General features: G+C 49.7%; 4 protein-coding genes across 4 annotated transcripts; 2 read left to right on the forward strand and 2 right to left on the reverse strand.

Annotated features, from left to right (window-relative positions):
• Positions 1-3,802, forward strand: FTJAE_8557 (uncharacterized protein; the record flags this gene model as incomplete). Its single annotated transcript, XM_037355386.1, has 5 exons — positions 1-398; positions 596-625; positions 727-1,095; positions 1,603-1,952; positions 2,004-3,802. The coding sequence occupies 5 exons, from the start codon at positions 1-3 to the stop codon at positions 3,800-3,802; spliced, it is 2,946 nt and encodes a 981-aa protein (XP_037204386.1).
• Positions 3,803-4,396: 594 nt separating this feature from the next.
• On the reverse strand, positions 4,397-5,163 carry FTJAE_8558 (puromycin n-acetyltransferase; the record flags this gene model as incomplete). The annotated part of the gene is made up of 2 exons (XM_037355387.1): positions 4,397-4,785; positions 4,878-5,163. 2 exons carry the CDS (start codon positions 5,161-5,163, stop codon positions 4,397-4,399), a joined length of 675 nt encoding a protein of 224 aa, XP_037204387.1.
• Positions 5,164-8,022: 2,859 nt separating this feature from the next.
• On the forward strand, positions 8,023-9,862 carry FTJAE_8559 (uncharacterized protein; the record flags this gene model as incomplete). Its single annotated transcript, XM_037355388.1, has 4 exons — positions 8,023-8,159; positions 8,215-9,270; positions 9,362-9,696; positions 9,789-9,862. 4 exons carry the CDS (start codon positions 8,023-8,025, stop codon positions 9,860-9,862), a joined length of 1,602 nt encoding a protein of 533 aa, XP_037204388.1.
• A 479-nt stretch (positions 9,863-10,341) lies between these two features.
• On the reverse strand, positions 10,342-11,951 carry FTJAE_8560 (uncharacterized protein; the record flags this gene model as incomplete). Its single annotated transcript, XM_037355390.1, has 4 exons — positions 10,342-11,286; positions 11,358-11,554; positions 11,636-11,836; positions 11,900-11,951. The coding sequence occupies 4 exons, from the start codon at positions 11,949-11,951 to the stop codon at positions 10,342-10,344; spliced, it is 1,395 nt and encodes a 464-aa protein (XP_037204389.1).
• Positions 11,952-12,153: the final 202 nt, after the last annotated feature.

The raw sequence follows: 12,153 nt of genomic DNA on the forward strand, positions 1-12,153 counted from the left end.
ATGAAGATTGAGTCAATTCTAAACCAGTTCAGCGAACTTGACACGGAAGCGAGAAATAGTCGAGAAAGCCCGCAGCTTTTCAATGAGCAGAAGGAACAGAGAGGCCCGTCATTGTCACTGTCGACTCCGTCACCCGACTGCACTCAGTCTAGAACATCTAGTGTGCGATCCGATAGTCGAACTCGTACGCCCTGGGATGCTGGTGGTTACTCTCTGCCAAGGGATATTGGCCCCAAGAACTCCTCGCGGCCTCCTTTCACGCCAGTGCCTTGGGAGGAGCAGCAAGAATCTGCGAGACGTCAGAATGCATCTAATCACCACCCCAGACAAGTATCAATGGATACATCGGCCAGTATAAGTCTTCCTGGTTCCGCAGGATCATATGCGCTACCAGTCCGGTAAGAAAACTCAGAACCACAACCCGTTACGGGCATGACAAGCTTGAGGTTGACATTACTTCAAGTAGAATGCCTTCCACTCCAGAAGTCCATCAAGATGCTTGGGCGCCGAAAAGGTACTCCCTTTCTTGCACGCTGGTGTATATTCCGGCCGGTGTTCGGCGATCTAGCTTGGCTAACACGACTAGTAACCACAGCGAGCGCCGTGCTTCTCAGCATATGAGAAGGTGAGTTGCGGTCCTGCCAAGATGTCAGTGTTGTTGTTATCAATGATATCCTGCACACTGGCGGCCCAATCGCAGGAGTATACATACTAAAATGAATCAAGATCAAGTCTCTGGACGGAATACAACACGTCGCCAGCTTCAGCCAGCCATAAGATTTCAGACAGCCGCAGCAGTTTCTCATCTTGTTGCTCATCGACCTTCTCCGCTGGCCATTCTAGATTCTCATCGGTATCTACCATCAATGGGAGTAATACGGTAGGCTCTGGCATCGCTGACCTGGAGGCAAAATTGGAGCGGCTTCCAAGGATAACAGCGCCTCTCCCTCCAGTGACAGTCGGTCTGTCTGTGAAGTCGCATGCTCGTCAGCGTACCAATGGTGCTGGGTCGTTGTACTTGGGTAGCCCATCTGACACGATTCTAGAGGCGAGGATGATGAGAAGAAAGCACAACCACTTGTCAGAAGATCAAACGTAAGTTAGCATCTCTTTGTTCCTATGCAGAAGAAGATGGCCGTCAGCATGAATCGAAGTTCGTTCATTGTTTGCCCCTTGTCAATCGTCCAAACCATGCATGCGTATCGTTTGCTTGCACACCCCCGAAAAGGAAAAAAGGGGGTAAAGCAGCGTCAAGCTGCATGGAAGCCTCACGGATGCATCTTTGGCAGTTCGTGAATGACGGGCAATGTTCCTATTGTCAGGAGAAAAACGATTGCCCGCTGCAGACGCATTTCGGATGGATTATGTTTAGTCATAAAAGCTGGTCCGTTAAGCGGGAGGAACTTGGCCCTCGAAAGCAGCATTGTCCCACTACCAACTTGGCCTCGAGCCGGTGAATCACACTGCGTGTTTATAGCTCTGCTCAGGCAGCCTGAAAAATGCTTGCATTCTTCTAGCCCCCCGTCCACCTTTCACTCCTTATGTCCTCGCACATTCCCCTTGCTGTCTAATGTCACTTTCAACCTATAAATTTCCCACCAGGAATATACTGACTCTGTTCCTTTTATTCAGCTATTTGAAGCCAAAAGATCAGTTCCTGAACTCGTTAGATCGCGTTCACAAGCGAACCATCTCGGCACCAAGCCCCGCCCAGGGCTCTAGTCATTCTTTTCCTCAAGCACCAACTTCTCTGCCACAATTTACGTCCCGACAGCTTCATCCTCCGACACAACTGTCACCACAGATCAACACATCTCACGATCGTCTCGGCATCGAGAAGTATCCCTGGATCAATACGGGAGAGAGCTCTCCTGCAACTAGTAGTGCATCAACAAGATCTCCCTTCCAGCCTCCGGACACTGTGAGGATGCAGTCCAACGGGACTCTTCCAGGTAATCTTCCCCTTCCCGGTATTCTCTTTTGAAGTCAACTAACGAGTGTAGGTGCATCTGGACAGGCAGCGTACCATGCTAACCCAAATGATCGTGTGCTTGCTGCATTGCATACATTGGAGGACGTGACCATCGACGTTCCCCTTCAGGGTGGTGACGTTTGTATGGCAGTTACCGAATGCACCACTAATTCGGTACCTCGCAAGGTCATCTCTCATCTTTTTGGCCGCAACAAGGTCTGCACTCGTCGCATTCCGGAGCGTGTCTGGGTTTGCATGTGTCGCAAGCACTATCAGAGGATTCGCTACCGAACCGGTATCAGATTCAGCTTCACTCAGATCAAGCTGGTGTACGAGCAGATCATCCGAATGATCTTCTGGAGCCGAGGTCTGGAGAATGCCAGCAGAACTAATCAGGAGGGCATAACAATCCGATCCTGGACATTCTCGATTCGAAGACGTGAGGTTAAGCGCCTGGCGGACACCAACAGTCGGGATCCCATCCCTCACTGGATCACGCAGAGCCTTGGCGAAGGCAAGACGCACGATGAGATTCTCGATGTTATTGAACGCCTTTGCCAAGAGATCGATCACGGCGATCTCAGAGAAGTTCCTCCTGTCGAGTTCCTCCCAGAGGTTGTTGATGCTTTCACGAACTCGCATGCTCAAGTCCAGGCCCATCGGACATCGGTCAGCAGTCAATCCGGCCGTTCGTCTTTGATGGCCGGGGAGCCAGTTCCATCCCCCCTCCCATTTGTCAAGGAATCGTCGCCCCTCGAACCAGTTCAAGAAGAGGGATCTGCGAGTGAGCATTCTAGCCAGCAATCGTCATCGTCGGCCACACCTCCTGCTGTTTTCAGCGGATCTCGACCTGTTCATCACTCCCGATCGTATACCGACGATATCTCCAACCGGACTGCTCCCTACTCATTCGGCTCTCGGTCTCCCCTCGCGAACTCTGGCGTCGGGCCAGGCAGTGATCGACAACCCAGTCTTGGGTACTATGACAGTCAGAACCCAACAGCACCTTCAATGAGCTATTCCAGTATTAATCGTCATATGCAGGCGCCGATGACCGATCACCGAGGTTCCTGCGATAACGCCCCTTATTACCAACAGTCTTATGGCGGCGATCACTACGATGGCCCAAATGGATTCGTACTGACTGATAGAAACCTCTCGATCCATACCGCGGCTATGCCAATGGTGGCCAGAGCGGATCAGATGTATGGCACCGCAGGCTATGCTGCCCAACACAGCCGAGACAACCACCAGTTCCTGGCGTCGACAGTCAATAATCAACTCACGCCCGCGCCGCTCAACTATCCCTCTTACGGGACTCCTCCTTCCCAGGCCTCAGGAGCGGATTACTCGTATCCAATCCCGGAAGAACGTCATTCTCAGTTTAGAATGAGCGGAGTAGACAACTCACTGCATCATTCCATGACAGACGAACGCCCGTACTCTGATGCTCCGCGTTCACAAATCCACCAGCCCTACTGGTTTTCTGCCGAGACTGGGTCGAACACGAGGATCGGCCGCTCTATGAACCAATACCAGCAGTACACATTGGCTTCCTTTGACCAAGCTAGTCTCCGTTCCTCGCGCCAGTACCCTAATGAAGAAGTTACAGAGTATGGCGTTGCTGATCTGGTTACTGATGAAGGTGTCCCGACCACGCGATCAGCAATGGCCTATCGTCCAAGATTCAAACACGGCTACGCATCTCCCCCCGAGTTCGACGACACTCTCGCTCGAGGCAATTACCAGGCCTATCAACACAATCTTTCAACCAATGGCGATGAAGAGAACATCCACGGTGATCGAGCTTCTGACAGCAATCGCCAGTAAGGAACAGATTTCCTGAATGATGGTAGGGAGCGCAAGTTTTTGAGGCCTGGCTTTGTATGCCACTTGCGAAGCTTCCTGTTTTGCCTCCTTTTTCTTTTTGATACGAGCTGCACGACGTTGATGACTTTATCTAATTTGAATTGCTTCCCCGTCTGGGGCTGTTCATCACTGCTGAACTGAAAATATTGCTCTCTTAGCACTCGCCTGCCCCTACCCCCTTTTTTGGTATTTCCGGCCCGTTGTCTGAGTGTATCGCCCCTTGAAGCACCTGAGGAAGCACGGCGACACAACAATCAGGCATGTTTCTGCATGACTTGGCACAGGGCGGACTTTTTGCTTGATATGATTGCTCCATCGTCTGGGATGGGGATTTGCTATTATGGAGATGCTCATGACATAAAAGCTCATAACCTTGCTGGTCTGAAGTGGCCCTAAGTAGCCAGATAGATGATAGATGAATGACACATCTGAACAAGATCGATGAGGAATCGTGATGCGATTCTGGTTAATGGCCCTATGTGACGTCCGCTTTTCTTTTTTGAGAGATATTCGTGACTGTTATGAGATCTAGCGATGGGTGCAGAGTCCTGATGATCAATCCCCCCTGAACATGATGATGCCGCCGTCCCAGTCCTTCAACTCTCCAACATTGGCCCTGGCCACTTCTACGTAGCCAAAACGCTTGTAAAATTTGTCGAGCCCACGCAATCCCACCAGCCAAGTGGGAACTCCTGCACGATCGGCCGCCTCCAAACCATGCTGAAGGAGGAGGGAACCATAACCGCTACCTTGGACACGAGGAGAGACCCCAAGGCTAGACAAATACCAAGCTGAACGACGCCGGGGAGAGTTGAGTATGTCGGGTTCAATGGTAGTGAAAACGCGATCGTAAATACCAAGTCGATGAGAGTCTACGTGACGAAGGGGAAATATATAGGAGTGTACTTTCAGGGCCGCCAACATGATTGGGGCAACCCAAGCGTCTGAATGAGTCAGTGCTTCAAACAGGTTTTGGTATTCGCAGGATTTGAGTGGATAATGCAACAGTTGGCAGAGATTTAATGGAGAGACTTACGAAGTGAGAGCCATCGCTCACGGAAAGACAGGGAGTCGTCCGGTATATGCCACCAAGTGAATGCCACAGTCCTGCCTCTGGCATCATCCAGCATAGTGAGAACGTAACCGGGCGTCCAGTAGCGCATACGAAAGCGCCGAGCAACCCACTCACGAAAGGGAGTTGAGTCGGTGTGACGGCTTGGGAACATGAAGTCGAGCAGAGTTTCTTTGTCGAAGCTCTGCATATAAAGATCTGTAGCCACAGTGAGATCGGCAGTGGTGCCGGGGCGGATGTGATGGGTCATCTCTGCGGTTTTAATATGCTATGATGGCCCTTGAAGGTGAGTAATGACTCCAGTGATAAGATCCGAGTGTCAGTCCGGTACAAAAATAGGTGTTAGATCGGTCTTCGGGAAGTGTTTTGGAGATCAACTGCACAACTTCAGCCTCTGGAGCTGCGTATCGGTAGATATATAGTTGCTTAATTAACGTAGGGGGGTTGCTTTTAAGGGATCAATGAACCTAGGTAATCAGTCACCAAGTGATTGGCAAAGAATATTCTCCATTCAATGGACTTTGGTTTCGTTCAAACTGGAAAGGTTTGCACCTCAAGCAAATATCAATCGACATTTGCAACTATTTAGGCAAGGCCTAAGGCGGGGATAAGTCTATCAAGCTGCCATAACGGGTTTTACGCCGGGTGAGTCAGTACCGTAAGGTAGGTAGTTCATGTTAATTCCGAAAACGCTCGGATTTTGCTCTGACATGGAGAGCAGGGGTCCTCTCGCTTAACCGCCTATCAGGGAGTGTATATGGCATGCTCTCTATTCAGCTTGATGGGCAGGCATGCATCTGGCTGATATCGCGGCTTTTCTTCTTTAAACCTGCTGGCATTGCGGGAAATATTCAACGGCCACCTTGGGAGACATGCACTAGAGTTTCGTGAGCTTAATTTAGCAACTACTTGCTGAACATGGAAAGACAAGACAGGGTTATACCAGCATCAAGAGCGCGAAGGAAGTAGGTGCCTTAGTCTACGGCCCTGCTGTGAGTGACATCTCGTATCCATCGTGGCAGAGTCAGTTGATTCGCAATCTCGATAGGTCTCTTTCCTGTCTCAGGTAGTTGAAGCAAGGTCAATTCCACGGTCCCTGGATGCTATGGATCGCATGAGTGAAGTGGGGATGGGTCAATATCCAGGGTTTTGAGGGAGTTCATTGTTGGTGCATTAGTAGTAGGTAGTTGATGTCTGAATGGAAAGGTATTAGCTTGCGATTAGTAAACAAAAAATTCACCATATCCCAGTGTTTCTTTTATTAGAATATGATGGGTTCTCGTGTTGTTTGTACGAAAAAGAAAAAGGTCGCATGGTGGCATCTTACATATCTTTGTCAATGCTACCCCAGGGACAAGCGAGGCGGTGATGTCATAAGCATTAGAATACCTATCGCGAACAGTCGAAGCTGATGCTAGAATGAACTTGAAGAGTCCAGTTTGAAGATGCTTTATAAGTGATTTGATGTAAACTCGATTCATGTATGATCGAGATCTGAGGGACTGATTGCTTCAGAAAATCATTCAAGATTGTCACCAAACTTGCTTAGATGGGCATGATTAATTCAGACCAACCCGCAACTCCAACTCCCGTAGCGGTGGGTCCGTCCCCTCAAACTACTTTACCTAATTCTAAGCGTAAGGTAAGCTTGGGTGCTTGTGGCACGTAATGCCCGGGCGCGCTAACCTGCAAATGATATCGCTGTAGAGGGCGGATGCATCCACCATGGGCATGACATGGCCATGGCCTCACTGGGCTGAGAGGTAACGGTCTCTCCGGGGAATCGGGAGGGGGGGATTTGCAGCGTGACCCGGCATTTCGGACGCATGAGATGTGATTGATGGATGGACGGATTCGATCTTAGATGGGTACCTAATATCTCTCAGATTTCAAGCAGCGCAGCATGTACTTACTGATTGGGTATCTAGTCAATCAATCTAGGCCCTGTATCTCTCTCCACTAGTGGGGGTATTGAGGGTTAATCATGCCTCTTGAGGAAGCCATCTCTGCAGTTGTAGTCTGGGTTTAATAATACTTAGGTCGTTATGGCTGTAGTTGAATCGTTCCATGATCAATATCCTGTACTACCTGCGTTAGCAAGTAAGGGAGTACCTATACTAGGTACCTACCTTACCTAGTCCAAACTCTCCATCCATCAGGCATGTGCTGTCCGTGTTCCTGCTTCCATTGCTTCGTGGTTTTTTTGGCTCCTGTGTCTTTCCCTTTCAGGTTACTTGCGACATTACACCTTATTTGAAATCATCCCTGAGCTGGCAGGCCCTTGTGCCCCCGCTCTTTCCGCTGTCTGCTTTCTTCTTTAGGCCCCATTACATTTTTGTCCAATTTCCAATATTTACCTTATCCTTTCAAATCAACATCTTCAGCCTTCTTCTCACAGCCTTGGGTGCCATCACCATTGCCCCCCTGCAGCGGCTGACTAACCGATTAGACGTCATCCTTGGTTTGGTCCCTGTCAATCTTGACCTTGCACCTGGCACCCGGCGCCCATCTACCGGGTTCGCCATCTAGAGTGCCGTATGTACAACACGGCACAGCGTACAGCGTACAGTTACCTATCTACCGCCCGCTGTGCTGCGCATTTACTGTGGTCTCTCTGCAGTGCGTATCTGCAACCACCCCTCGGCCTATTCTGGCCCCAGGCCTGGAAGCATCAAGAGACCCATCGACATCTAATCAACTCTGTGGCCCGGGGGGGCATCATGTTCTCTTCGTACTGAGACTCGACGTCAAATAGCCCTCGTTCCCGGCCTCGATGTCTCGGTTCTCCTCCTCTCTTTCCTTACCACCAGTCTCATTATCAGTATCAGACTACAGTCTCAATCTTGCATCAAGCTCAACAACACGTATACGTACACTCACATTTACATCTGCATCTTGCTCCTGCTCCTGCTCACGGTATACGCCTATCAAACCATTCTGTCTAGGTAGCTCAAATTCTTCCATTACCTCCTTGCTGTCTGACATAATAAAAGCGTAGTCAGCATAAGTCGTTTTTTCTAACGTACACCCACCACACTACCTCTTCAAAGTACAAGCCCATCTTACGGGCTACATATCAACCACCACGGATCCCAGAAGAAGAACCATTATGTCTCGCTCCGTGTCATCTTCACGGGGCTCTGAGTCTCCAATGGAGCCTGAACGTGCGCACAGAGCCTGTGAAAAGTGTACTCGTACCAAAAAGAAATGTGATAAAGCATTGCCTGCTTGTTCTCGCTGTACAAGGTGTGTAACTGCCCTTGCAACTCGATTTTCCGATCTTCTATGACTAACTCGCCAGACTTGCGACTACGTGCTCCTATGATTTTATCTACACGGCCCCAACAACCGCTGTTGTGGAACCTGGATATCTTGCAGGATCTACACCCAAAGAAGCATATGGACAGGGTATCTTTGACCCTGCTTTTGATGTTTCCAGCTCAATGGTAATGGCGTTACTGTCATCACGCAACATTCCTTGGCGCGAGGCAACCGAACGCTACTTTGAGACTATGAATCCCTGGTTCTCTGTAATCCATCCGGAGCTCTTTGCCATCCGTACGGACAACCTAGGGTCAGGGGCCAGCTCCAATGCCGATCAAGGACCCCGCGACCCTGCTGTTGCTCTCCTCATCGTCTGCATGCAGCTCGTCTCTCAGTACGATGATGAAGCTGCTGCCGCGAGCACTAATGTCAATGAGGGTAAGGACATGATCGAGATGCCAGCGTACAGGGCTGCTAAACGAGTCCTGAGCGTCTTACGTGGTCTTTCTGCTCCTAGCATTGAACTTGTCCAATGTTCCATCCTGCTGGCACTCTTTGAGTTTGGCCACGGTGATGTAATGCGTGCCTATGTGAGTATTGGAGATGCAAACACCATGGCCATGGTCTTGCGCATCGGCCCTGGGAAGTATATCGAAGCTGAACGAGAGGCCAATATTCCTTATGAGGAGGAAGAACGCCGCTGTGTCTATTGGAGTCTTTTCGTCCTCGATCGTCTCATCCATGTTGATTGCTCTCTCATTCATATGCCACTTCAAGTGCCGTCCCCAGCCGCCGATGATCTACTGCCAACAAGCAATCTCATTTGGCACAATCAGAATCAATCGCCCACGCGTTCTGTTCAGCGACACCCTGCGAGCGTGGCCCCTTCGGTACCTCTGGGGCCATTCCAGAGAAATTGTCAATGTGCAATGCTCTATACGAGAGCCTATTCTCCGAAACCGCAAGGGAACCCTAATGCCTTGTTAGAGGAGTATGTCGAACTAGATATCGCAACACGTGCTCTAGTCGAGGCTATGATCATGCAGACCTCTCGTTGGGGAGATTTCTACGAATGTTTCGCCACTTGTACATGGTAAGACGGATCCTGTGACATGAAGCACAGCCAAACAGTGTCTCTTTCCAAGGGTACCTAGTTGTTGAAAACGAACTGACAATTGACCTAGCCTCCTCCTTTTCCTTTACTGTCGCCAGCTTCGCGCCGCCAACACCATATCCGCTGCAGGGCCCTTTTCTCCAACCGCCGATGATATCGCCCCTAAAGCCATCGCCGGTCTTAATTTCACAATCCGTATTATCGCCGACACTACAACCGACTTGAACGACCAACTCGCCCATCGCCCTCACCTTCTCGCCCCCTGCTCACCTGTCACGCCATACTCGGCATACCACTGCCTCATGGTCCTGAGCCACCTCGAGCATCTAATCCCCGAAGCTGACACAAGGTTTCACAACATATTTGCGTCATTGCACTTTTTTGCTAAAAGATGGGGAGTCGCTGGTAAGTTCTTAAGTTACTAGCAAGACGCGCCGTTCAGGATCGAGCCGCGGAGCAGAAACCGACGTAGTGGAAAGGCATCTGACTCTATACAGGACAACTTGTCAACAAGGTTGAAATGTTTCTAGCAGACGCTGACGAAACACAATGGTGCTTCATGGATGAATGAGGCAACCACGACGAAAGCTATATAGACGCATCATGTTTATCACATCATGCCATCCAACCGAAACGACTATATATTGGGTATTGACTAGGACGAATTGCAAGAGTTCTGGCAATATTGACATCTTTTTGAGCTCCTACATCACAGTTCTACAAGGCGAGACATTGCTTCATTAGCTTGGCATACCGCGAGGTTTCAATTATTTCTATTCGTTTACAATCGAAGATGAATGCGTATACCAAAGCACATGCGCGATTATAGTACACAACATCTCCAACTAGACGGCCGGCTTCTCAGTCTATCGGCATGGAAAGCAGAATGCCCAAGCATCGCTCCTATGACTTGGAAATCGCTCAACAAATAACACAGTCCGTCAAAAAAAAATCGCTCACATGCAAACATTAAGCATCTCAACTGTGGCTCATTCTTTTTGAGATCATCAAGTTTCGATGGATTCAGGATAACCTTTTGTCCTTTACGCATTACGGGGAGTTTCCCACGACCAAAATCAGCAGCATGCCATTGAGGATACATGAGGCGACGAAGGTAGTCCACACCGCCAGCAGATGTGGAAATGACAGTCGGTCGTGCCGGTATAACGTCATACCGAGGGCACTACAGGCGGTGAACAAGCTCGCAACAACGCCAACAGTGACGCCCGCGTCAACTTCAGCTCTAAGCCTGTGTCGGCCAGTTGAAATAAGCGTGCCTGCGACGAGGAGGAGCAAGAAAGACACGGCAAAGGAGCAGATCGTACCCCAAAACAAGGTCTTCTCACGGTACAAATGTGCCTCCTGTTGATTTAGGCTGGGAAGGGCATAGTGTGTGGCATATCCAGTCGCGGGGAAGCCATCTGAACTAGCATATCCTGCTTCCTCGTCCGACTCGCTGCTGTTGTTGAAGGTCGTGCTAGAGTATTGGTAAGGTGAATGGTTGGAACCGAGTAGAGACTGGCGCTCCTGGGTGTTGTTGTGCTTGAACCAACCCCTTGCCTTCTTCATGGGTGCTTTGAGGACATTCTGCAGATAGTCGAATCCCGGAAAACTGGCGCTTTCATCTGGGTTTATATAGATAGCATATCCATCATCATCAGCTGCACATTCACTCCCATCGTCATATTCGTTCCAGTACTTGGCAGGTTCTTCCATCTGCGGTGGAGGTAAGAAATCGAACGTAGGTTGAGCGCGACTGGTGGCGTGACGATTTGTCGAGTTGAGAGATCCTGCAAGAGATTGACGTCGGTATGACTGAGCTGGGGATTCTGGTGAGCTAGGTTCGCTCAATGCGGGAGCGGCAGCATTGAGTGTGCATGTGATGTCGTCATAACGTTGTTGTAAGGAGGAAAAGTCACGGCGAGTGAAACTTTTGGGGTCGGAAAGAACGTTCTCATAGAGACGAACACCGAGGGTTGTAGAACCAGTCCATTTCTGTGAGTGAGTGATCGGTCAGTACATTGATCCAGATGTCGAACTCACACGGAGCAGTCATGATGACGTACCTTGTATTTTTTGGTGATCTTGCGAAAGGCGACAGTCTGAGCCTTGACGAAGCGCTCGAGGGATTGGATGTCACTGCCACAACGAACCAATTCGCGCTCGTACTTGGTGAAGCGCCTGTGGTGCTTGATGGCAGACTCACCGGCGAGCTGTTCGTGGTTCTTTGATGCCCAACGATCAATGTTCTTGGCGAGGTATTCTATAGAAATGGGGTGTTAGATTTGGTATGTGGTCGCGTGCCACTTGAGACGTGGCGCAGAACTGCAAGTCAATGACATACCTAATCGGCGCGAAATCTCATCTGCTTTGCTTGAAACAAATAACTGCAGTCTTTCATGCTGACGATCGAGCTCCATGTATAAGCCATCCTCGAATCGCGAAAGAGCCTCGTCTTTTTGCCCGGGAATGGCCATGGCCGTGGCCTGGTCGCGCGTCGTGTGCATCTTGATCTCATGCTTAATGGAATTGTAGTCGAGGTTATCTAGATCAAGAAGCAATTGGTCAGTATACCACAAGTATTTGGATGGAGAGGATTGAGACCTACGGAGACTCCATTCTGGAACAGACTCTCTTTCGAGATGGTCGCCAAACTTCATGTCTGATCAATAATAACAAAAATTCGGCAATCAAGGGAATGAATGGACGTCAACTAAAGTGACACAGAGAGATAGAGAGAGAGAGAGAAAGAGAGAGAAAAGAAGAAAAAGAGCGAATGATGATATCCCCTATACTCAGGCTCGCCTTGGTATCTGTCTCTTCACAGTATTCAGGCGAGACACTAGAGTACAGATGCGAGCC

The sequence above is a fragment of the Fusarium tjaetaba genome, assembly GCF_013396195.1.
Source record: "Fusarium tjaetaba strain NRRL 66243 chromosome Unknown NRRL66243_c0000186, whole genome shotgun sequence".
Lineage (NCBI taxonomy): Eukaryota > Fungi > Ascomycota > Sordariomycetes > Hypocreales > Nectriaceae > Fusarium > Fusarium tjaetaba.